Consider the following 25,948-nt stretch of genomic DNA (forward strand, 5'->3'; position numbering starts at 1 on the left):
AGAGGCAGAAATTAAATATTTGTGAGTTGAGCTTACAAGAGCATGGATGCTTAATTTTTTTTATTTATTCAATGTACTTTTCAAAAGAATAACTAGCAACAAAAAAAGTTTTTGTATAATATTTTACGTCACAAATCAAATTTAGGGTTACTTAAATAGAGTGTTTCTCATGATTTCATTACAAAAAATAATTTTATAAACAAAATGTAATTGATGTCCTAGACTGAATAATAAAAAGCAGCCAATAAGAGCCAAATATAGATGTGTATCCTCCTTCAATACTGACTATAAAGCATCTCAGGGTGACTACATAAAACATGTCAAAAAAGTACACAGTTTTGATTTATTACAGATATTTCAAATGTTAAATTAGTTAGTAAATGCGTAAAAAGCATCAATAGTTTTGATTAAAGGTGCAGTGTGTATTTTTTAAAGGATCTCTTGACAGAAACGCAAAATAATATACAAAACTATATTATCAGGGGTGTATAAAGACCTTTTTATAATGAACCGGTACCTTAGAATGAGACGTTTTTATCTACATACACTGAGGGTCCCCTTATGTGGAAGTCGCCATTTTGTGCGGCCATGTTTCTACAGAAGCCCTTAACGGCTGCTACCTGTCTATTGCTACATGTCTGGCGGCTACCATAGCTTCTCTATGCCTTTCAAAAGCGAGGGGTGGGCAGTGGACTGAGCCATTGGTTGCAATTCACAACCTCACCACAAGATGCCGCTAAAATTTACACACTGCACCTTTAAGTTTACTATTGTTAAAAACATGAATAGGAGTAAATAGCCCTAAACTTTTAATCAGTGATGTGTACGCACCTGAGATGTGTCGGATCTCTGAGAGACATGTAATGATGTCATTAAAGCGTTTGGGTCGGAGGGGGTGGAGTCTTTCTGTAAGGTGCCTACACACCGACCAATAGCGTTCACTTAACTGTTCCAGCACGGGTGTGTTGCACAATCCGGCTGTATCTGCGACACAAACACAAACATTAAACAAATCTGCAATATACAGACACACTGTGCCACAATATCTAATACAGTATGCGAATTCATGTGTGCGTTACCCCTGTTGAGGAACATGATGGTCTTCAAACAGCTGTATTCCTCATTGCTGATGTTTAGTTGATGAAATTTACGGAAGAGGAAATTTAAACTCTCCATAACTTCCATGGAATCCTCACCAAACCTGTAAAAAGACATTTATTAATATAAATGAGGAGCTCGGATGCAAAAGCCTCCAAACGCCACCTCAATGAAAAATTAGATAATGCTTTCGGTGCGTATTATACATTCATTAAATATTTTTGCTTTAAATCCGGTTAATCCCGGCCTCGGGTCATTCAGAAATGCCGGTTTGTTGGGAAAGCCATTAAAAGTATGATTTAAAAATGCTAATTTAAAAGAAAACATGTCAGATGCACTTTAGATGGTTTTGCATCTGAGCTCTTCAATTATAAATAAATCATTATTTAAAAACAGCAAAAATATGTCTCATATAAAGTTTTTTTTAATTGATTAAAGTAAATTTGATTATTTTGTAATACTGTGAACAACTAAATCATAGCCCATTAGATCTATGTTAAAGGAATATTCAATTTTTTTAAAAGAAAAATCCAGATAATTTACTCACCACCATGTCATCCAAAATGTTGATGTCTTTCTTTGTTCAGTCGAGAAGAAATTATGTTTTTTGAGGAAAACATTGCAGGATTTTTCTCATTTTAATGAAGTTTAATAGACACCAACAATTTACACTTAGCTTGACATGTAACAGTTTTTTTCAACAGAGTTTCAAAGGACTATAAACAATCCCAAACGAGGCATAAGGGTCTTATCTAGTGAAACGATTGTCATTTTTGACAAGAAAAATAAAATATATGCTCTTTTAAACCACAACTTTTCGTCTAGGTCCGGTCCAGCGCGACCTAACGTAAATGCGTAGTGCCGTAGGGAGGTCACGTGTTACATATATAAAACACACATTTGTGGACCATTGTAAACAATAAACTGACACAAAGACATTAATTAGTATCAGTTGACATACAACAACGTAGGAACGGTCCTCTTTCAAGACACATGTAAACACTGGGGCGGAGTTTCGCGTTCGTTCTCTGTGACCTCTTGACGTCATGACGTATTGCGTGAGGTCACCTGGCGCATCACGACCAGATCTAGACGAGAAGTTGTGCTTTAAAAGTGTATATTTGTTATTTTTCTTGTCAAAAATGACAATTGCTTTGCTAGATAAGACCCTTATGCCTCGTTTGGGATTGTTTATAGTCCTTTGAAACTCCATTGAAAAAAACTGTTACGTGTTGAGTTAAGTGTTAATTGTTGGTGTCTATTAAAGTCCATTAAAATAAGAAAAATCCTGCAATGTTTTCCTCAAAAAACATAATTTCTTCTCGACTGAACAAAGAATGACATAAACATTTTGGATGACATGGTGGTGAGTAAATTATCTGGATTTTTCTTTTAAGAAAATGGAATATTCCTTTAAATTGGATTTTAGATCCAATCAGATTTAACTGTGGGTGTGGCTACTGAGTTTGACGCAACAATAGCATCATTATACACACACGTGTGTTTGAAGACACAAGCTCACCCCTGTAACATCAGACTGGACGGTGTGTACTGGTGTGTGATGTTGGCCAGTTCTCCCAGTATCTGTCTACTGTGCAGTGTCAGGGATGAGAGGAGGATGAGCTGATGCCATGAGGCCCCCAGTAAACGAGTGCAGTCTTTGATGGTCAGATCGCTGTAAAAAGGCAAACGTTTTATCCAGACGATCTGTCGGAATAAAAGCTCGTCGGCTAAACGACACAAGAGAGCCAACAGCTCCGATTGACTCACGCTATACCTGAGAGAGAGAGAGAGAGAGAGAGAGAGAGAGAGAGAGAGAGAGAGAGAGAGTGAATTATTTAAAGGTATTTTATGATTTAATTGTTTTTCAACAATTAAACAAACTATTTAACAAACTCCCTGCAATAGGCTTTATGCCCAGCTGCACTATTTCTAGAACTTCAGCTAGCTCCTTGTTTTCTGTCTGCCATTATTGGACAAACTGATTAATCCAGGTGTGCCTGACCTCAGTAGTCACAACAATAATCAGACACACCTGGATTAATCAGTTTGTCCAATAATGGCAGACAGGAAACAAGGAGCTGGCTGAAGTTCAGGAAGTAGTGCAGCTGGGCACAAAGCCTATTCCCTTGTGAACCATCAAGGGTTTGCAAACCCCACTTTGGCAAACCCTGTCCTAAACTTAAGGTGAAGTTTCATTTCTGCATCTCTAACCTCACCAAACAGAATTGGAAACGTGACATGTGTATTATAAACTAATGTGGCATCAATTAAAGACTAAATAACAAGACATGAGAGTTCATGAGGGTGTGAACGTGTCTTACCCCTCCTCTATGACCATGGGTGTACTGAGGGGTGTCAGGTCTTCTGCAGCAAGAAGTTGGGCTGATAATGTCTGTGATTGTGTTGTCAGGTTACTGCCAGTAGAGGGCAGTAAAGGATATTTACACAATAGGAAAGTGTGTGAGGGAGAATGTTGCGGACTACTGCATTGATCTCTACAGGAGAAAGAGAGAGAGAGATATATGAGGTAAGGTAAGGACACCACATGACACATTATATGCCCAAAATACACTTCATATAAATACGACTGGTCAAATTTTTTTTAAGTCAACATAAAACTGCATCAACAACATATTTTAATACAATAATGTAACGTTTACTAAGTGAAACTGGACATTTTTTAAAATGTATGTTGTTAAATTTTGTAAATAGCAAATATGGTAGGGCTGCATGACAACTATCGCAACTAATTGTTTGCAGAATAAAAGTTTTTGTTTACATAATGAAAGTGACAAGCGGTAACACTTTGCTTGAAGGGGTGTTCATAAGACTGACATGACATCTTCATAATCATGACATGAGACATGCCATGAACATGAAGGAGATTCTATGCACATTTATGACAACTGTCTTTCATTTTTTTAATGCAAAGATGACATTGTTTGAGATGTTTTTGTTATAACAACTTGATATAAACCAATACATCATAACTGACAACTTTTTAACAGTGATACAAATTGAATGTCGTTAAAATGTCATTAATTGTTAATACTCTGTCAAATAGTTTTATAATAATGTCATAAATATTTTTCTTGACCTCAACTACAGTTGTAAAAATAGAATTGGTCATTAAAATGTCATTAAGTGTTAATATTCTGTCAAATAATTTTTTAACAGCATCATGAATATTTTTCTTGACCTTAACTACAGTGGTACAAATTAAATTTGTCATTAAAAGGTCATTAAGTGTTAATACTCTGTCAAATAGTTTTATAACAACAACATGAATATTCTTCAGTTAATAATGTTTTTTCTGAAGTTTTCTCCATGTGTTTACCAATAAAATCAATCATTCAATAATAATAATAATAATAATAATAATTAAAATTGATAAAATCATATTGTACTGCATTTGAAGACCGATTCACCTAATGCATTAAAATGACATAATTTAACAAATGACACTTAATGACAGTTGTCAAAAACGTGCATAAAATCTCCTTTATGTTCATGAGACGTGTCATGTCATGATTATGAAAGTGTCATGTTAGTCTTATGAACACCCCTTCAAGTAAAGTGTTATCTGACAAGCTTGTCAAGTATGCAACACATACTCGAAATGTGACCTCTGCATTTAACCCATCCCTGTAAGTCGTGAACACACGCACTGCAAGTTGTGAACAGATCCACACACCCGGAGCAGTGGGCAAGTATCCCAACGCCTGGGGAGCAATTAGGGTAAGGTGCCTTGCACGACCCGCCGGCCGTGAGACTGGAATAATATATGTGTGTGTACTGTATATAATAATTATACACACACATGCATGTATAATTTAAAAGTTTGTATATGCTGTATATTAAGTATTCTTAGTGCTGGGCAAAGATAAATCGCGATTAATCGCATACAAAATAAAAGAGATTTTTTGATATATATATATATATCATATAGAATACATATAAATATAAATATATATACACATATAAATGTTTCTTAAATGCATACATGAATGTGTGTGTATTTATATCTACATAATTACACACAACACATACACATATTATGCAAAAAATTGCTTTTATTTTGTATGCGATTAATCGCGATTAATCTTTGCCCAGGACTAATTTATATATAAAAATGTATATACAACACATGTAAATATTTCCTAAATATATACATGCATGTGTGTGTATTTATATATACCATAATAATTAAACACAGCACACACTCATATATTATGCAAAAAAAAAATCACTTTTATTTTGTATGCGATTAATCATGATTAATCTTTGCCCAGCTATATAATATAAATTATATTTAAATATAAAAATGTATATACACATGTAAATATTTTTTAAATATATACATGCATGTGTGTGTATTTATATATACATAACTATTATACACAGTACACAGTATTATTTAAATAAAAACCTTTATTCTGCAAACAATTAGTTGCGATTAGTTGTAGCCCTAAAATATGGTAAAAAATCGTAATAATTTAAATAATTAAAGTTTAATTGAACCAAAAACATGTTTCTCAAGGATGGGTGCAGGTCAGTGTGTCTGTGTGTAACTGCGTTCGAACATCTCGTTCTCATTGGGGTCACACCTGGTTGACAGAGTGGAGAAAGATAAGGTCTGGCTGCCCTCGGAGATACTGTTGCCAGGTGAACTGTGGTTACTGTAGCCGTGACTCCACGTATCTGATAGTTCAGCACCTTCTTTAAACTCCTGGCCGGACATGATTCGCTCGATCTCCTCCAGCGAGATCTACAAAGAGAGAGAGAGAGAGAAGAAATGGAGTAAAACAGTGCTGAATAAAGAAAGATAAAGGCCAATATGCGATTAATTAGCAGTGCGTTGTTCTATTGCGAATAAATGTGAAATTGCTAATAAGAAACCATGTGCCTGGCATTCTCTCTTTTCATCAGATTTATTCAGTCACTAACTGGCTGAATCAATAACAAGCCATCTGTACAGTAAGTGCGACCGAAGCGAAATTTCATTTCTTTGCTTCATTGTTCTCTCCATTACAGATTGAAAGCGAGGGATCCGACAATTGTTGCAAGCGAGAAAGAAACGAACTAACACACCGGCACATACAAACACAAACAACATTAACAAGGACACCAAGACACAGTTCACATGCTTTATATATATAGACACTTTTAATGAAGAGTGAGCGAGCGAGCGAGCGAGAGAGAGAGATTGGGATGGTTACTGTTTGTATGAAAGAATCGATTCGGCCTTCAGGGTCTATTCTTTACCGCTCTCACCCTTCACTCCACACTCGGAGAAAACATGCGGATGAGACGCCAGCAATAGGACAGACATCAGGGAGGGCTTCACGTTCGATACTGCTGGAATGTGATGGGATTGTTCACAGAAGAACGGCTAATAAATCAATATGATCTTATACATAGACTAATGCATCACTTAAAAAAGGATATTAGAAAATCTGGTGGTTTTGTTTTTTAGGAACGTCCCCAAAATATTTCGTTTAAATTTCTCACATGCACATAAAAACCTATATAAAGCTAAAATTTATAAAAAGAATTACTTCAGTTTCATTAAAAAAAAGTCCCAACAATCTACTCACCCCCATGTCACCCAAGATATTTATGTCTTTCTTTGTTCAGTCAAGAAGAAATTCCGTTTTTTGACGAAAACATTCCAGGATTTTCTCTATATACACTCACCTAAAGGATTATTAGGAACACCATACTAAAACTGTGTTTGACAGCCTTTCGCCTTCAGAACTGTCTTAATTCGTGGCATTGATTCAACAAGGTGCTGAAAGCATTCTTTAGAAACTTTGGCCCATATTGATAGGATAGCATCTTGCAGTTGATCGAGATTTGTGGGATGCACATCCAGGGCACGAAGCTCCCGTTTCACCACATCCCAAAGATGCTCTATTGGTTTGAGATCTGGTGACTGTGGGGACCATTTTGGTACAGTGAACTCATTGTCATGTTCAAGAAACAATTTGAAATGATTCGAGCTTTGTGACATGGTGCATCATCCTGCTGGAAGTAGCCATAGGAGGATGAGTACATGGTGGTCATAAAGGGATGGACATGGTCAGAAACAATGCTCAGGTAGGCCTTGGCATTTAAACGATGCCCAATTGGCACTAAGGGGCCTTAAGTGTTGCAAGAAAACATCCCCCACACCTTTACACCATTGAATTAATGAGAAATTGAACGGGTGTTCCTAATAATCCTTTAGGTGAGTGTATATTTATTTCTTCAGTAGTTTCAATGCAGCTTCAAGGGGCTCTAAACTATCCCAACCGAGGCATAAGGGTCTTATCTAGCGAAATGATTGTCAAAAGTACTTTTAAACCACAACTTTCGGTCCTGCACTTACGATTCCTACGAATTACGTCATCACATCCAAAGGTCACGCATGACGCATGTGAATCTACTGCTTCAGTTTTTACAAGTGTGGAAAAAGAGGACCGTTCAGACGTTGTTGTATGTGGAATGATACTAAATAATTTCATTGGGTAAGTTTATTTTTAAAATGGTCCGCAAGTGTGCATTTCACATATGTAACGCATGACCTTTTAACTTGATTACGTAATACATAAGGTCGCGCTGGCGCATCACACGGCTAGTGCAAGAAGAGAAGCTGTGGTTCAAAAGTAATTATTTTTGCAAAAATGGCGATCATTTCGCCAGATAACCCCTTGTGCCTCGGTTGGGATCATTTGGAGCCCTTTGAAGCTGCTTTGAAACTGTAATATGTTGAGGTCCAATAACGTCTATTAAATTGAGAAAAATCCTGGAATGTAATTTCTTCTCAACTGAACAAAAAAAAGACACAAACATCCCGGATGACATGGGGGACTAAATTATTAGGATCTTTCCATGAAACTGCAGTAATCCTTGAATGCTTGTTAACAACTGTGTCATTGAATTATGTATTAGTATTAAAGGGGACATATCATAAAAATCTGACTTTTCCATGTTTACGTGCTATAATTGTGTCCCCAGTGCTTTTATCTATCTAGAAAATGTGAAAAAGAACAACCCAGTAACTTAGTTTTGGTAAACCATTCTCTGCAAGCATGTGAAAAAATAGCTAATTGAAATTTGGCTTCCCTTGTGATGTCAGAAGGGGATAATACCGCCTCTTAATCGGCACTATCCAACCACGGCACTGCCATTTGTGCAGAGATCAGCTCATTTGCATCACCCAAAAATGGCACACCTACAAAGTGTCAATATTAACATGTTATAATAAATTATCTCTATGATATTTTGAGCTAGAACTTCACATTTATTTACATCTTAAAAGAGTCTTATGAAATGTCCCCTTTAAGTAACACCAAGTGTTTAGTGCTCCTGTATAGCACAGCTCAGCAGCGCAAAAGGTCTTGGGTTTGAACCCTGAAACACACACATTGATAATAAAGGTATACCTTGTAATGCACTGTTAGTTGCTTTGGATAAAAGCGTCTGCCGAATGCATATGTTATCATAAACATGCAAGGTTTAAACTACCTGCTTTATGTTAAGCGCACACAGTTGTCTTACCTGTACAGGTCCAATAGTTTTGTTTCTGCCTCAAGGCATCCCATCTTCTCTGATTGCTGACAGAGACAGGAAGATGTTTGACATGTTTAACGTGGTATACAGAAGAGCACATTTTACTAAACACTATGGGATAGTCCCAGACTAAAATGCATGTTTGAGCTGCTTTAATTTCAAAACACCTTGTCCTGTTTAATTTTAACATATATCGGTGGCATTGTTTTGTCTTAAGATGCACACCTGTAACGTTTTTGGTAAAGTTTGTAAAAACTGCTTAAATGACCTAATATAAATAAGGCCTGGGTGATTCTCACGAAACCATTGAAACACCACGGCACTAATGATTTTACCTTTAAAATGTGTAATATAGTAACATTAAAAAGCATCCGAATTAACACAATACTGTGTTCTATCTTGCACAATGTGTGATTTCAACATAAGAATTTATAATTGTAAATTCTGCTGAAATTCTCATTACCGCAATGTGTCCGGCTGTGTTTGAACATGCGTTATGTTGTAATTTAATCAAATTAACACAAAAATATTAAGAACAAAAATAAATGGATGTTTTGCTAGACTACTTTAGATGACAGAAAAAATATTTACTGAATATTCATGTATAACAATAATGAAGAAAAATTAGGAAAATGATGTGTCCATGCCTGATGTTCTCATCCTCCGCAACACTTTTTGAGAACAGTTTAAGCACACATACAGAATTTTAATAAAGTTTGATTTTGAGTGACCAAGCACATGGACCAGTTACTTCAAGATGGCTACCAGGTAAGATCATTTTTTACAGTTAATTTGAGATATTGTCTTGTCAGAATGCTTACACGACATTTTGATTATCATTACCGCAACAGATGCTTATTAAATGTTAATTGAATAAATAGAAGCATAATACTTTGATTTTAAATGCATGTGCAGAATCTCCAAATTATGTTCTTTCAGGTTTGTCATGTCATTTTGAAAATATGTCAGTGTTGATGTTTTCTGACTGTTGCGGTAATGAGATTTTTTAGGACAAATTTTTTAAATTATGTTACAAAAAGTGTTAAATGATAAGTAGAAGTTTTTAAATTAATGTTCCCATTTACTCCAGACTTTGTTTTTCAATGTCTGGTGGGAAAAAAAGTAAATTTAAGCAATTTTACATTGTCATGCTTGACATTTTTAAAACCACGTTTTCGTGAGAATCACCTGCCTAGTCCTGGATTAATCTAAACCCTGTCCAGGAAACCACCCCTATATCCCACAATGCAATGCACCTGACCCCTAGTCTGACATATTATTATCCAGAAGCAATAACACACTCACCACCAAGTAACTGAATTATTGTGCATATAATACTATACATGTATAAAAAAAAGTGTATTATTAATATATCAATACATAAAAAAGCATAGTTTTGTGCATCCAGCTGAGACAATACCGTCTATATGACACTACTACTTTGCAATCTCTGCCGGAAACGTTGTCAGACGTAACCTTTCCAACTAGCTTGCATGTTGTGCAGCTGTGAGCAAAGCCCTGTCTTTAAATTTCATTTTACATCTCACATCAGGCTTTGATGTGCATGTAGATTTCTTTATCTTTGTAGAAAATGGAGACGAAAATTACCGACTCCGACAACAGCGGTCAGCCCTAATTTATATTTTGCACATTATGACCAATGTAGCAGGTCATGCATTGCATGCACAATAAAAATGCAACTACAAAAGCAGTGAGAATTTACATAATATGCTCTTTTGAATGTAGCTGTAGTATTTAAATAAATAAATAAAACAGTATGCACAAGTATATACTGTACAGTATGCAGTGAGCAGAAAAGATGTTGACTGAAGTTGATGAAGTGCAACAGCACCCTCTGCTGCACAAAATAAGCAGGTGAGAGATTATACATTTTTCCTGCGTGTGCCTGTATCTCAGTCTCAAGAAGAGATCTAGTTTAGATCAAGAATTTTGTTATCAGCACCATGTTGGCATCTTTCATGGTTTAACATGCAGCGATGCAACCCAGATCTGATATCTGCGTTTCATCTCGTCATGCACTCTCAATAAACCCCTGATCCATATCACCAAATTTACACGGCAGAAAGATGGGATCTAATAAACCAGCATCAAAGACCGAACAACAGAAAGTGCATGAATATTAAACGGCATACAAAAACAAACTTGTATTTACATAAAAGTAATAATACACTATAATTAGGGTGAAATTATAATTATGAATGGATGTGTGTGTGAAAAATAAGGAAAGAAACACAGGACAGGTAAAGGTCAAAATCTGTGCATGCACGTGTCTTTCTCACCCTTGCGGTTCATTCCCATCTGCAGACATTTCTGCAGTCTGCAGTATTGACAGCGGTTGCGTTGTTTGCGGGACATCTGACAGTTCTTGTCTCTGTTGCAGCGGTAAATGCGTTTGTTGCATATACTGCGTTTGAAGAAGCCCTTACACCCCTCGCAAGAAATGATGCCATAATGAAGCCCAGACGCCCTGTCGCCACAGATCAGACACCAGCGCTGCTCGCCCACATCTTCTATAGGGAGAAAAGGTCATTTCATTAAATCTAAATGGAAGTCTCAATTTAGAAATAAATATTGTAGATGTTTTTAATATCTTTGATGGATACATTTTTGGTGGCCAAGTCCAGCGTTGCAAGAAAGTTGAGAAAAAAGTTGAACTTTATGCAAATGATGAGCAACTTTCGGGAGCGCCTACCAATAGGAGGGAAGCAGTGGAGTTCACGTCATCCATTCCCACATCAGTTACTGGAGTGGATGGTACTCATTTCTTTATGACAACCAGATTTAGAAACGCCTCCTAATGACTTCGTTGTAAGCGACGAGCGATGCAAAGTCGCTTGTAATGTGTACGAGGCATTACAGCGGTTTCCTCCCAATCAGATGCAAGAACATCAGTGAGGTCATCAGGTGATGGGCATTCATACGCCTGATATCTGTAAGTTGTGTTGTAGTACTCAAGACCGGACGGGCTTGGTCTCGAGGCCAGTCTCAAGACTGAGATTGGTCAAGACCGAGACAAGACCAAGACGACTCTGGATTTATTCCAAGACCGCTCAAGACCACAGCTTAGTTGCAAGTGCATTGTCTGGTTTATTTGTTAATATGATTAATGTGATTGGATGTAAAACTTCATGCCACAGATGCAATCAATAATTTATTTTGAATTTGATGAAAGGAATTGAATTTGATCAATTTCTTTTCGATCAATTCCATTTCTGACCTGGCACCACGGATCTTGATCTGGCCTTGGTCTCAACCTCTCCAAGTCTTGGTCTAGGTCTCAACACACTCTGGTCTAGGTTTAGGTGGTCTTGAATTCAACACTAGTAAAAAGACCACCAAAAAATGTCCCCAAGCGCACACACACGTCTGTGATTTCTAATAGTAGGTTAATCTGAGTTTACAGGGAATGGATGAAATCTTACACTTGAAGTTAAAGTTACAGAAGTTGTTATCTAAATCACAATGCATCAGATATAAACTTAATACAGCTGCGTAGACCGATCTCAGCGAGACTCTTCAACTCGATCCGAGCTGATGGAGCTTTGAAATGACTTGCAGCATCCTGCAGTGTGACCCAGATTTACTACAAACTAAAGACTGAGTGGGGGTTGACAGAAAAAAAGAGAGAAATATAGAGGAATGTCTCTTCTTCATCCAGATCTCTTCAACAAATGCTTTCACACACAGACCTTTTCTTTAAAGATAACAGGATTTCTTTCAGAGGTCATGGGTGAACAGGAGTCGCCGTTGAAATGCTGAAAAAGGTCAGGATTTCAATTCATTTGTGACTTCAGTCCTATACAGCAAACACTGAGCATGCATGCCATCACACATCTATAAAAAGCATATAGTACGCAGGACAGCCCGAAGGATCGATTTCCGTGTTATGTCTTATCTGAAATCTTAAGATTTAGTTTTTTATGCCACCCCCTTGGCACTGTTTTAAAGCATGCGGTTTACAGTGTTCCTGTAGCTCACACATAGAAAAATTTCACATAGAAAGGATCACACATAGAAAAAAATGTATCGCTTCAATGTAAAATGCATAAATGTAAATTTATAATAGGTTTCAAGGTGAATTTTAAATAAAGTAAAAATTAGTTCTTTGAATAGTAACCCAACAAGCAATACCCTTCATTTCACCATCTAGGTCAGTAGTTCCCAAACTTTTCATTTGGCGACTCACTTAAATATAATCTGTCCCGGGAAAAATGAGGAAACACATTTTATTTCTCTTTTATAATTGAGTAGTTTTTATTTTCCTTGTCATTTTATTAATGAAATGTAAGTTTAATTGCAATACCAAAATACCTTATGGTTTATCATAGCAAAATTGTTGACATTGTGTGTCATTATGGACTAAACTGTTTTTTGTTCATTCACAACTACAGCAAAGCGACTTTGTGCAACGCACCTTATCCCACAAATGCAGCATGAAGTTAAAACAACTTGGTTTTGCAAGTCAATTCAATCTACTTTTTGAGTTTTGACTTAAAATAGTTGACAACTTATTAAAACAATTCGAAATTGTAACATCAACTACATGTTGATTTGACAAAAATGTGGCATTTTTACAGTGCACTATGCGACCCACAAGTGGATCCCGACCCACAGTTTGAAAATCCCTGACCTAGGTTACCTATAGACCTGATAAAGTCAAGCTATACTTCTAACCAACTCATAATACTCCATAATTTAAGCAAAGCCAACAATGATTCCACTGTGTTTGATTTAATTTATTTTATTTTATTTATTTTTGGGTTATGGTCTAGTAAAGGGGGTCTATTAAAGGTGCTGTAGAATGTAAAACTGTATTTACCTAGGCATACACCATAAAAAAAATAAAAAAAAAAATAAATAAATAATAATAATAATAATAATAATAATAATAATAATAATAATAATAAAGCTGGATTTACTTAAAATAGTGCATAATTTTTGCATCCACTATTTTAGTAAGTTTTATTTGAAATTTTAAGCAATTGCATAAATTGCTTAAAATTCCATTTAATACTTACTTAATACTTATGCATATTTTTAAGTCAATTAAGACTTTATTTTTTTCAGTGTGGATGAATAATACGAGCTTTGTACATGATAATGACATATCGTGAGCCTCAAACGCGATTGTTTCCTCATTCTAATGTTAATCTTGTGCATGCAAAAGACTTCTGGAAAACAGACCAATCTCAACATTACAGCAACTGTGACGATGTATGATCCCAATATTCAATTACACATTAAATTAAGTACAATGTTGTTACAATGCTAAAAGCAAAGATGTGACTGCTGAGTTAGCGCTATATGCTAGTTAACTCATTAACCGCCAGCCTTTTTGAGAAAAGTTGCCCACCTGCATTTTTGTGATTTTAACAAAATTTTCACAAAATTCCTAGCAGGAAAAATTATTTTCTATAAATATATAAACATACAAATTATATCAAATTAAAGAACACACCCTCTGCTTTCAAACAAACAATAAACAAACAAACAAACAAACAAAATGGGGAAAAAACGTTTCATTATACATTTACTTTTTCTACTTAATTTAACCAGTGAAATATGGATATTTCTCTTCAAAAATACAACATTTTGAGCAAAAAGCTTAAAAAATTGCGTTTTAAAATAAAGGCAGTTAAAATAAATCATTAAATCTTTTAAACTTCCGTTTTTGATAAATTCGGTTTGGCCATCTGGTGGATAAAAGCGGTATTACACTTTCACTTTGAAATTCGTCCAGAAAGGCATATTTATTAGTTAAATATGAACTCATAAATGACGAGATAACTCGTCAATGGCGGTGAATGAGTTAATGCTATATGCTAACGTTTAGGCTGAAGTTCTACTTTTGACTTAACAGTTATGTTTTGCAGGTCCATACTGAAAAAAAAACACAAACTTACCACTTAAAAACACTTAACTATCCATTACTAATCTCCAAAGAATTGATTATTCCTCAAATTCCATATCTTCATCTGATAGAGGCTCCAACATAAGGTCTGTTTACACAAACACAGAGCTACTGAAATGAGCCGCTCTGTAAAACAGCCAATCAGAGCAGAGCTCAACATTATTATTCATGACCCTTTCAAATAAGGTAATAAAAGACCATTTCATCCTAAAGGCAAATCCTACACTTGTAAATAGACATTTAAAACAATGTCTGGATCATTTTTGCACTTAATAAAGCCACAAAGCCTCTATGTAGCTATTAAAGAACATATTAACATATCATTTAATGCATTCTTTGGCACCTTTAAATTTTCACTGACAGCCCTTGTTTTAGCCTAGACGTCTGGGCAGCATTTGAATGGCTATTAGATGTGTTTTAAATGCAAACATGCTTGCTGGGTAAACTTGAATCTTTACCAGAGACTGATGGATTCATAAACAAACAAAATAATCATTCTATTGAACCATTTTAATTTGATATACGGGTTAGAAATCAACAGTACTATTTAACTAAATAACATTTGACTAAAACGAGCTGCTGTATCATTCGTTCATTGAAAAAACATTGGAATTAATTGATTCGCTAACATGAATTGGACTTCTCAAGGTTAAACTGCATGAATATATTCATTTCACAAGAGTGTTGTTGAACTGTAGGGGGCGTAGGTGAGCTCAGGGTCACGGAGAGGTCTTCTCGAAGCCCGAGTGTGTCATAAATGGTACAAAAAGCACTCAACCTAACCCTGAACTCTGCAGCCGTTTACAACCACCAAGAAAGCCGTGTGTTTGTAAGGGCATAGTATTGTTGAGGATCAGGTCACACACAGGTCAAACTTTATAGCGAACCGGAACTGTGCAACACACATTTTTACAACTGAGCAGTGTGAGATGCATCCACACACACAAACTCATTCTCTGTCCTTCTGCCTGGGCTTAATGTGATCGGTGTGTATAGAAAAAAATACCCACATGCTAAAATAATTGCAATCATCATCATCATCATACTATGAAATCAAAGCTTAACGTGGTGGCGTTAAATCTTGCTGGTTAATTTAAAGAGCGTGTGGTCATTAGCTGGGTTATGCATTAGCTGAACCAACCTCGAAATACACTATTTTAGTCTGATTTAAGCTCCTCAAACTTTATACAGCATGTTATTAAAACACAAAAGGCCACTGACTGACATGCATGAACACACTTTCTATATAAACAAAAAATACCAGGATGATCACCTTATTTTGCCATAATGTGCAGTAATGTGCTATTAGCATGCAATGTGGTCATGTGACCACTGACCATGGTAATTAGTGTTACCTAAGGGGCTGTTTACACTTGGTATTAAGATGTGTTTTGATCGATCAGATCACAAGTGGACGAGAGAGACACATTACGTTTACACCTGGTATTTAAATCCGTCTCTTTTGTCCACTTTCGACCACTTCTGTGCTGAATACTATGAGGGGGTGGTCTGTGAGACGGTGGGCGAGTCTCTCTGCTGTCATTTTAAACCCGAGCGGGAGTAATGATGAGTTTATATTGACGCAAACTAATATTATGTCGGAGTGCACTGCTTGTTTAGCAAGTAAACATGCTGCACATTGTTTTGTACATGAGTATGTAAGAGCTTTCTTTGAATTTTCAGCGCAATTGATGAAATAGGATCGCGCAACTTTCACACGCTTTCAGAACGAAACTACGGAGATCAGCCGCTTAGTTTTATCAATGAAAGGCTAAAAATAGCGCTGTTCACCGAATGTTCACGCCAGAAGTAAAAAAAGACGTAAAACTTGTTTAATACCTCAGATTAGATAAATGGGCGGAGAGAAGGCGTCGCGTGTGGCTGTTCGAACGCATTCAACCACATGTGCGTTCCGCAACTCCAAAGCGATCCGATCGAATGTGGTTTCGACCACCTCTGGATGTGGTTGAAAGTGGTCGAAAGTGGACGAGCTCAAAACGTTTTGAACACCGTTTACACCTGGCATTAACGTCATCCACTTGTGATCCGATCGACGAAAACACATGTTAATGCCAAGTGTAAACAGCCTCTAAGACTAATTAAAATGATTAAAAATGTTAACTGGATTCAAATAAACTATGGGCATAAATATTTGTTGAAAAACTAAAAAAGTGTTACAAAAAGTAATTAGAAATGTTGCCTGAAAAACTGAAATAAGTTGAGGCACTAAAACTAATAACCAAAACAAAAAGCTAAACTAAAATTGGGGGAAGAAAATTACTTTTAACTTAAATTAGCAAAAAGTTTTAAAAAGCCAATAAAATGACAAAAGCTCATAAAGTTGCTAAATATTTATCTAAAATGTTTATGTAAAAATAAAATCTTATTTAAAATATTAGTAAAACTAAAACTAAAATGAGTGCAAATGACTACAACCTAGTATGCAACTATATAAAAGTGTAGCTTTGCATACTGCCTACTGCTTACAAAGAAACAGTAGTATATAGGGTAAAGTATACAGTAAGTTAGTACGGTTAAGTATAGACGGTTTCATCGGACACGCGTACGGTCACGCGATTGGTCAGAACTTTACTTCCGGTTTCTGTTTGTTTATTGGTCTGACTAGTTGCTAAACTGAACTCTTAAACAAATATAGTACCTAGTCGAAAATAACAATTGTTTGGGTTTCCTAGGTAATCTATGTGTTGTTTATTTTGCTTGTTATATAAATAAACTACTTTAAAATGGCTTTTTTGTTATTTATTCTTAGTGGAGTTTACTGGAAGTTACGTGAAGACCACGAAAGCCGCTTTTTGATGTTGTTACTGCTGAAATGTGGAGATCAGGGACTGTAAAATATGTTTTAGCTGTTTTTAAGTTAAAATCAAATTGCCAGTGCAAATCATTTTACCTTAGTGCTTTATATATTTTATAAATTATTTTTTAAACAAAAAAATTAAACAGTATATTGAAATGCCTGAAGCCAATTTGATACACTTAGGTGCAGAGACCGTCTAAGTGACTAAAATTTTAAAGACACACTATGCAGTTATTTTACCTTAATATAACAGCTTCAAAGTTATTTCGGTGGTAAATAAAGTCATAGTAAGGCGAATCATCCTCTTGTTGAAGCTCGGGGAGGACGCCGCTACCAAAACCAGCAATACAAGCTTGAGAGAACCGCCCGTGACAAATCCCGCGAGAATCACGACTTGCTTTACGGCAACGACGTCACACACGTTAGGCTTGTTCCACTTCGTGTGGCGCTGCAAGAACCGACCGCCGGATGACGTCAAAGTACCGCTAGAATGATCCGAGACGGCACTTTGACGTCATCCGGCTGTCAGTTCTTGCAACGCTGCATGAAGTCGATCAAGCCTATAACAACAACTGCACGCGCGCATTTGAGACGTGAGGCTAAACGATTTAAAAGTTAAGAAAGCACGTTCGGAAGAGAGTAGGAAAAGGAAAAGAGAATCTGACCGCGTTAGGAACCGGACAAAGTCCCACTCGGTGAGGTTTTTACTCGTTGGCGTGAGCTAAAAGACAGCACCGGATGGGATGCTGATCTGGCGATCTTGTTGATGGACTAGTAAGTAAATCTCTCATTTGTAAACTTGTTTGCGGTCTATGTTGTATGTTGTTGCGCTTGCTTGTAGTATGTCATGCGATTATCATGACAACAGTTGTCAATATCTCACATAATTATCAGGACATAAATAAGCCTAGAGGTTGTAAATAGTGTAAACATGCACAATTTGCAAACTATTATGATAAATAGCAATAATCATGTATAGTGACATTATAACGACCAATGTTATGAAATAATGCAACGTACACAATTCATTTTGTCATGGCATTTTGTAATGTTTACATTACAATAAAATAACACAAATGAAATTATACAGTAGACATAGACTATAGACTGTTTACTTGTGATTTAGCTGCAATCATGTAAAAATGTTATAAGCTAGCAAACACGGTACTTTATTATTATATGCACTCTACACTTGGAATAAACTTCTTATTATCCTATTACCATCATCTGTAGTTTAGTAGACTATGCAGTAGCCTAATATTTGTATGAAATTGTGAAACATTACCTGCTCATTATCTTTGGAGTAATAGAGTGGGAAATTACGACAGTTGCAAGTATTCTCCAGCGACTCTAGGGGTCGCTGTTTGACAAAAACGCCGAAATGCATAGAGCGGCTTTAACCTCTTAAACCCTGAGGACCCAGTCCCGGGTACAAAATTTCGTATTTTGACTCAAATAAAATATTCTTTTAATCTTTAATGGTCCATCATGGACCCCAGTAACACATATGAGATACTGTTTGAAAGCTTAGACTCTCTACTTTCTCCAGATATGCATCACTTTGAGAAATCTTTTACTGTAAGAAAGTTATTTACACTTAATTTACACTATCACCCCCCCCATAATTTTTTATATGATTTAATATTCACATATTTCATATTTTTCAAGTATGACAAACATACTATAGTTATTTTTGTTCTATTATCAACACATATCCAACAATAGTTGAATGAATAATAAGGTAAAAAATCGTCTTTTGTAAACATATGGGAAAATTGAGTGTGGACTGCCTCAGATAGCACATATAGCCACAAATGATACACCATCTTTTCTCTTAGGTCCTACTCTAAAAAATGAGTCCATTCACAGCATTTAAGGGTTTTCTTTAAAATGATATAAAGCAATTGCATTTATTCCACTGTATGTGGTTATGGTAGCACTTCAAATGTTTTTTGGCAGAAATTTAACTCCATAAGCGTATTATTCCTCCCATCAGTTCAGGGCTCGAAATTGCGACCATTTTGGTCGCATATGCGACCGAAATTTAATCTGTGCGACCTTAAAATATATTTGGGAGCATTTGTGCGACTGCCCATTTTGTTGTGACGCGAGTTGATTGTGATCCTGCGTGCTGGCGCTGTCCCAGGTTCAGTGTTCTGTCCAACGATACATAACCAATCAAATTTCACCATTAAGTTCTTGCGTTTAATGAAGACCGCAGATTGGCTAATATGAGCGTCAGTCATTCCTTGTTTCAGTGAAGCGCGGAAATGTGAACGAACGCGTCGCGAGCATGACGAGAGCGAGACGATTACAGCCAAGGTTATTACTGTTTCTTTGACGACGATTGGGATTCAAATGTAACTCCACCACCGGAAAATACGAGTTGACGTTAAACCTTTCAGAGAGAGTGGCTTAAAGATTTCGAGTGTCTATGAAAATGTAACTGTTTACTGTAAATCCTGTAAAACGGTGTTAATGGCGGAATCAAAACATTTTAAGCGCCAGACGTACCTTGCATAAACATGGCGAAAGTGCCAAAAACACAAGACGTGTCATGACAAATGTGTTTATTATTGATGGAGACACCGACCTGTATGTCAGTGTGTTTAATGGTGTATGTGCGCATGCGCTGGTGAATGGACATTTGACAAACATCCTTGGTCCATGTTGCTGTGGAATACGACAATGCTGATGGTATGTTTTTGTTGTATTTTTTAAAACATTGCCTATTTAGTAGTAAAAGCATCCTGGTAATGCAGTTATCAATACCAATATATATTAGCCTTCTATCTTAGGGTCACTTTTGTAATGTCACAATTAATCAGTGTTTTACGTGTTTGCTAGATTTTCTATGTAATCTTAATCATGTGACCTGTAATTGTTAAATTATTATTGCTGCTATACTATTTCAACAGCATTTGGGTATTAATTTAGGAATTTATGCAGCAAAAAAGCATAAAATAGAAGACCAACTTTTAAATGCTGGCCATAGGACGTGTAAAGCCTGGTGGTGGTGTTTTATTTTTAATAAAATAAATCTATTAACATTTACATTGTAGTTGTGGTACTTTTTAATTTTTGGATGGATGCGCCTAAATTTTTGCTGGTGCTCCTAACTCTTTAAAGTTGGGAGCACCAGTGCTACCAAATAAAAAAGTTAATTTTGAGCCCTGCAGTTGGAGTAAAATAACTTTTGCATAGATTATGATAGAGAAAAAAATCATTTTTCCTCTGTAAGCTGGCAATTGCTGGAATCAAACAAAACTGTCTGCAGGGAGCTGAGGCACTCAGGGCCAGAGTTATACACTTTTAAATAAAAACTTTAGAAAAAAAAACATCAAAAAGCACCTATTTATTTTTGTGTTTATTAGAGGACTGACATCACATACAACCAAGTTTAGCACTTTCAACAGTGTTTTAGGTAATTTCAAAGGGTTTCCTGTAAAATGATACCAAACATTTGTATGTAAACCTCTGCATGTGGGTATGGGAAGCTTTTGAAATTGGGTAGGCCAAATCCAGGCGAAAATCCCCAAAATAGCTTCAGGGTGGAAGAAGTTAAGTGCTTTTATAGAGGATCCTGTAGATGATAATGCTGCATTCATTTGTAGGAAGTTATATTTATTTATTAAATTAATTTTGAGACCCCGAGTGGATTTTTGTCATATCCATAGACATTTATGTGAGCGGTATTATTTTTCTTCTTATTATTATTTTTGTCATTTTAGATATAAATATCCTTACATGACTAATATAAGCCTTTGTGGCCATGCTCATCCGAACAGTTGCCTTTACATTTATTATGTATCCACTCATCATTATCGCTGGTCTAGTGAGTAGTGCTGTGCGCAGTGGTTTGGGCAGACGTACTGTCGGCGATCTGAGTTCGAACACCGACTTGGCGTATTTCTGTTTTATTCATGACAAACATTTGTAAAGTTCAAAGCCTTTTATGCCCAAGTATTATGCCCAATTCATTTTTAGCTTAGCTGCTTTCATCTTTTTGTCCATGGGACTGCATCTGCATGAAAATGATTATAATAATTTATACAACAGTTCTTTCTGGTTCTCGAATCTGATTGGCTAAGAGGGTGCAATATTCTACTGATAACGGCACAGTAACCGCTTCACCTTTCGTATCATTCTGCCACCTAGTGAATGGAGGTCCTCTAAACAGGCTCATCTCTGAATGGAAAAACTGCAGACACACACAACCGCGCTGTTTTGAATCACTCTCCGTGTGTCTCATTAGTTTACTAGCTCATAAATCAGTCTGTGAATCCCCAATCGGAAGTTATTATTCCGTCAAAGATCAGCGCTCTTGGATGTTACGTTAAAGTTAATGGGAGTAATGTCTTGTCACATCTTGTGGACGATTTAAGAGGAATATAAACACTCATTTTTTTCTGGAGCTATATCTCTTATCAGAACGCGAAAACACCGTGGAACTGCAGGTAAGCACCGCAGCTTTTAAATGTGGACATTGATCATTTATTTAATCGCGACGTGACTATTAAAACATGTTATGAGATATCGCCACTGATATATTTATAAGCAGCATGCAAAAACATCTCTCTAACACTTATAAAAAACAGTTTTATAGTACTGACAAGAACGAAGTCTAATAATAACCGAGTGCTCGTATCGCGTTAAGATGAAATGGTAAACCAATAGTAACATATAAGTACAGTTTTATTAACTTTTACCTCGCGCCAAAACAATAACAACACAAAAGACACTAAATATGAATAAGAAAACAAGTAATAGTTTAATCATGACACCAAATACTGCTGATTTGATCTAATTTTTGACCATCAGGCCAACATGAGAGCCAGGGTATCTCTGTCAGAGATGTGGCCCAGAGAGGGCGGTGGTCAGCGGGGCGAGTGAACACTGCCGTCCGCTCATGCTTTGGTTCTCATACGTACCGAATCTCACTAAGCAAACGTTCAAACAGGCGCTCTCTTTACTAATCGACTGTAGATTTAAATATAATACATATATATTCTCGACTGAACTAATCTTAAAACTACACTTTGTGACCAAGAAATTGTAATATTTAAAAACGGCTAATCCGTCCATTGAGTTAATATGTGATTCAAAGCAGCCGAAAGTGTTACCTGTTATTCTGGCCGCCCTCAAATCTGTGGCGGAAGAAGTAGTTCTCAAACAAAGAGGCTTTTAAAATTACTCCGTTGTTGTTTCTAGTTTTCGTTTTTCAAACGTGTGCCGTCGAACTGTTGTATAAAAGCAATATCGCTCTCGGAGTCGTGTGATATAGCTCTATATCATCACGACTGTGATTGTCTGCGGCCTTGTGCCTCTGGCCTAATCACAGCCGTGATGATATAGAGATACATCACACTCCTACTCGAGTGATATTGCTTAAGTACAGTCCTCAGTTTATTTACTTCTGATATTTTTACCGTGATAAAAATTTAAATGTACGCAACTTCCAACAAATATTTTTTTCTTTAAAATATATGCTCATAGTTGCTGTACACTTGCAGCAACACTTTTAGTAGTAAAAAGGATTTAGACCTCTTTGTCACATGCTGTTGCCATTGAGTTAACTCAGATCAGCTGTTCTGTAATCGAAAACTCAGAGTTCCCTATCTCAGAGTAAGTCAACTCAGAGTTCAAGTTTAAACTCAGAGTTGGTTGAACCTCCTTACTGAAACGGGCCCATAAAGATGCTGGCCAACATCATTTATCTCAGTCACCATCTACAGCACAAAAAAAATGTTTTCCACATCTGTCACGTTGACATGTGTCTCTGTCCATCCCACGTTCATATTGGTCGTATTGGCCGAATGCATTTACATGCAATAAAATTCACAAGCCTTTTGTGTATCTAGCAAGCTCACTTAATAAGTAACGGTGTATGCCTTTAAGCCATTGATCAGCAAATCAAGAGGCATTTATATGAAACCAATGCTTTTAGAGGTAACTGTAAAAAGATGTGGTGTCATAAAGTTCATGCACAACATACTGCTAAACAGAAAATAAAATAAATCCATAAACTATAAATGGGTTAATAAATAAATATTTAATGTGTCCATGAGAACATCAAAGATTTCAATCATTGATTTCACACACAAAAAGATTTAAGCTGGGTTTTCACAAGCAGAATTACATGTATATGCACATCAAAAGCGAATTTTCTGCAATTGTGTCGGCCAATTTTTAGATAAAACACACTGGAGGTCAGCAAATAAAAATGTGTCTTCAAAATGTCTTTAATGTCCTGTAGTGGATTTATTTAGTCGCTCCTATAGAGAGGCAAGTGGGATTTAAATCTTAAGAAGAACAGGGTTTGCCTGCTTGCTCTCATTTCTTTTGGTTTTCGTTTGATGTGCGTGTATGTTGGCATGTATGCATGCTGACCTACTTAACACATGTTGTGTGAGAGACATTCAACATTGGAAGAGAGAATTAATGGGAACGGCACACGCAAAGTGCCCAGAATCATTAAGGGCAACAATGTCAAAATATTTTAGCATATAAAACCTTACAGAAACCCACACGATTTAAAACACACACACACACACACACACACACACACACACACACACACACACACACACACACACAAATGATGTTTCCGAGGTGCGTATGTATTAATGCTGCCTGTAAAGATATTTAATCGCAAAGCGTATGATTTAACCGCCCAATGGCAATGTGTATCCGTCTGCCAGATCTCTCCCACTTTTATCATCGTATCTCTTTCATCAATTATTCCCAAGAGTCTTTTTTCTTTAAAATATTTCACAGTCTGCACCTTTCGTCTTTCTCTCCGTCTCCAAGCAATGCCAATGAATTTGGCCTCAGCCAATCAAATAGGTATCATCCATTACGTCAAAAATCTCAGCCAATCAACATCCAGCACTCAATCCACATGGCCAAATGTACAGCAGCACATCAGCTGGGTCATATATAGTTCATCTCAAATATGACATAAATTCACAATAAGGATGGCAGCTCTGAAGGGAAACTCATTTAGCTATTTTTATGTGTAACATGGCAGAGACAGAACAGGTAATGATTTATATTTTTCTGTTAACTTTTCTTTTTTAGATTTTACTCGTCTTTCTCGGAGTCTTATTTATCTGATTACTGTCGCATCTTAAGATAATTATGTCTTTATATGTAAAAGTAAGTTTTTCTCGAGTTTTTTTTAATCGAGTGTTATTTTGTTGTGTGTACACATAAGGTTGGCTACATATTTTTTTGGCATTGATTTGCTTTAGGTTATACATTGATGCAGTTTTATTTAAATGAGAAATGACCTGTCTGTGAAATCCAGTCTAAAGTTTCTTAATCAAAATATGAGATTTTGATGATCAAAGTTTGATTTCAATCATTGATTACAATCTTTGACATGACCTTACTCAGTCAATATTAAAGATATCAAGGTTATTTTTTACATTAATGATTTTATGTAGACAAAAGTAAACCGCGAAAAACACATACGGGTGATTCTCACAAAATCCAGACTTGTTTTTTGCACATATAAGATTAAGGTCTGAACTTACTATATTGAACTTACTAATATTTCCTATAGAATTATTTACATTTTTTTAGATTATCATGATCAAAAATGATCATTACCGCAACATGATTACATTAAATATATGCATTTACAAACTCATGTTTCGGTAATGAGAACTAAAAAGTTGTCTAGGTACTATGACAAACAAAATTTCAACTTTTATCTGTAGAGAAAAAATAAGAACTGCTTACCTGGTAGCCATCTTGAGTGTCACAGTCAATTATGTCCCTTCCAACAATTTTTTTTAAATGTTAGTTCCTTGAGGGCTTAAACAATGATTGAAAATTGTTACGGAGGATGAGAAAATTGTACTTGGACACATTTATATTCCTTATTATTGTCTCTACATTTACCAATAATCACCAACTGTAAATGTTTATAAAATGCACTGAAGTTTTTTATTTTTTAGATTTTTTAAATTATAAATTTTCCATGTCAAAGAACCCAAATCCAGTCATGGACACGTTGCGGTAATGACATTTTTTCCCTTAAATGTGGAAAAAACAAAGTTGGTTTGTATGTCATTTGAAATCATGTGCAATATAGTATGTGAAGAGATGTTTGTAACTCCATGCTTATTATTTTGATACTCTTACGAGTATTTTACGAGTTGGCTAATTCGTATTAATTCATATGACCACATTCGTAGATTTTTGTACGATTTGCCTTGACCCCTGTGACGTTGGGGTTAGGGGTTGAGTTTCGTTATTGTTTTTTTTCATGAGAATCGTACATTTTTGCACAATTAACTTATAAACCAACTCATTAAATATGTACAATTTCTCATGAGATCAGGCTGGTACCCCTGATGTAACCGAAATATCAGATTCAGTACACACTTCAGATTATTTTAGTTATGAAAATGAGCAGTGAAGTACACATTCTGTATCATTTTATTTAGGACGCAAGAAGCATTTGACACTGACTTTCAGCCATGCAAAAACAGACCGACACCTGAACTATTTCTCCTGGTGCATTCTGGGAACAT

At 36.0% G+C, this 25,948-nt stretch overlaps 1 protein-coding gene across 1 annotated transcript in view; it reads right to left on the bottom strand.

Moving 5' to 3' along the window:
- Positions 1-25,948, bottom strand: part of nr6a1b (nuclear receptor subfamily 6, group A, member 1b) — a 36,193-nt gene that overhangs the window by 599 nt on the left and 9,646 nt on the right. Inside the window, 7 exon segments of the mRNA XM_055180569.2 lie at positions 832-984; positions 1,080-1,201; positions 2,621-2,875; positions 3,423-3,596; positions 5,709-5,869; positions 8,644-8,699; positions 10,956-11,186. Of these exon segments, the coding sequence (XP_055036544.2) occupies positions 832-984; positions 1,080-1,201; positions 2,621-2,875; positions 3,423-3,596; positions 5,709-5,869; positions 8,644-8,699; positions 10,956-11,186 (1,152 nt within the window).

The sequence above is a fragment of the Misgurnus anguillicaudatus genome, chromosome 9, assembly GCF_027580225.2.
Source record: "Misgurnus anguillicaudatus chromosome 9, ASM2758022v2, whole genome shotgun sequence".
In the NCBI taxonomy this organism is placed as follows: Eukaryota; Metazoa; Chordata; class Actinopteri; order Cypriniformes; family Cobitidae; genus Misgurnus; species Misgurnus anguillicaudatus.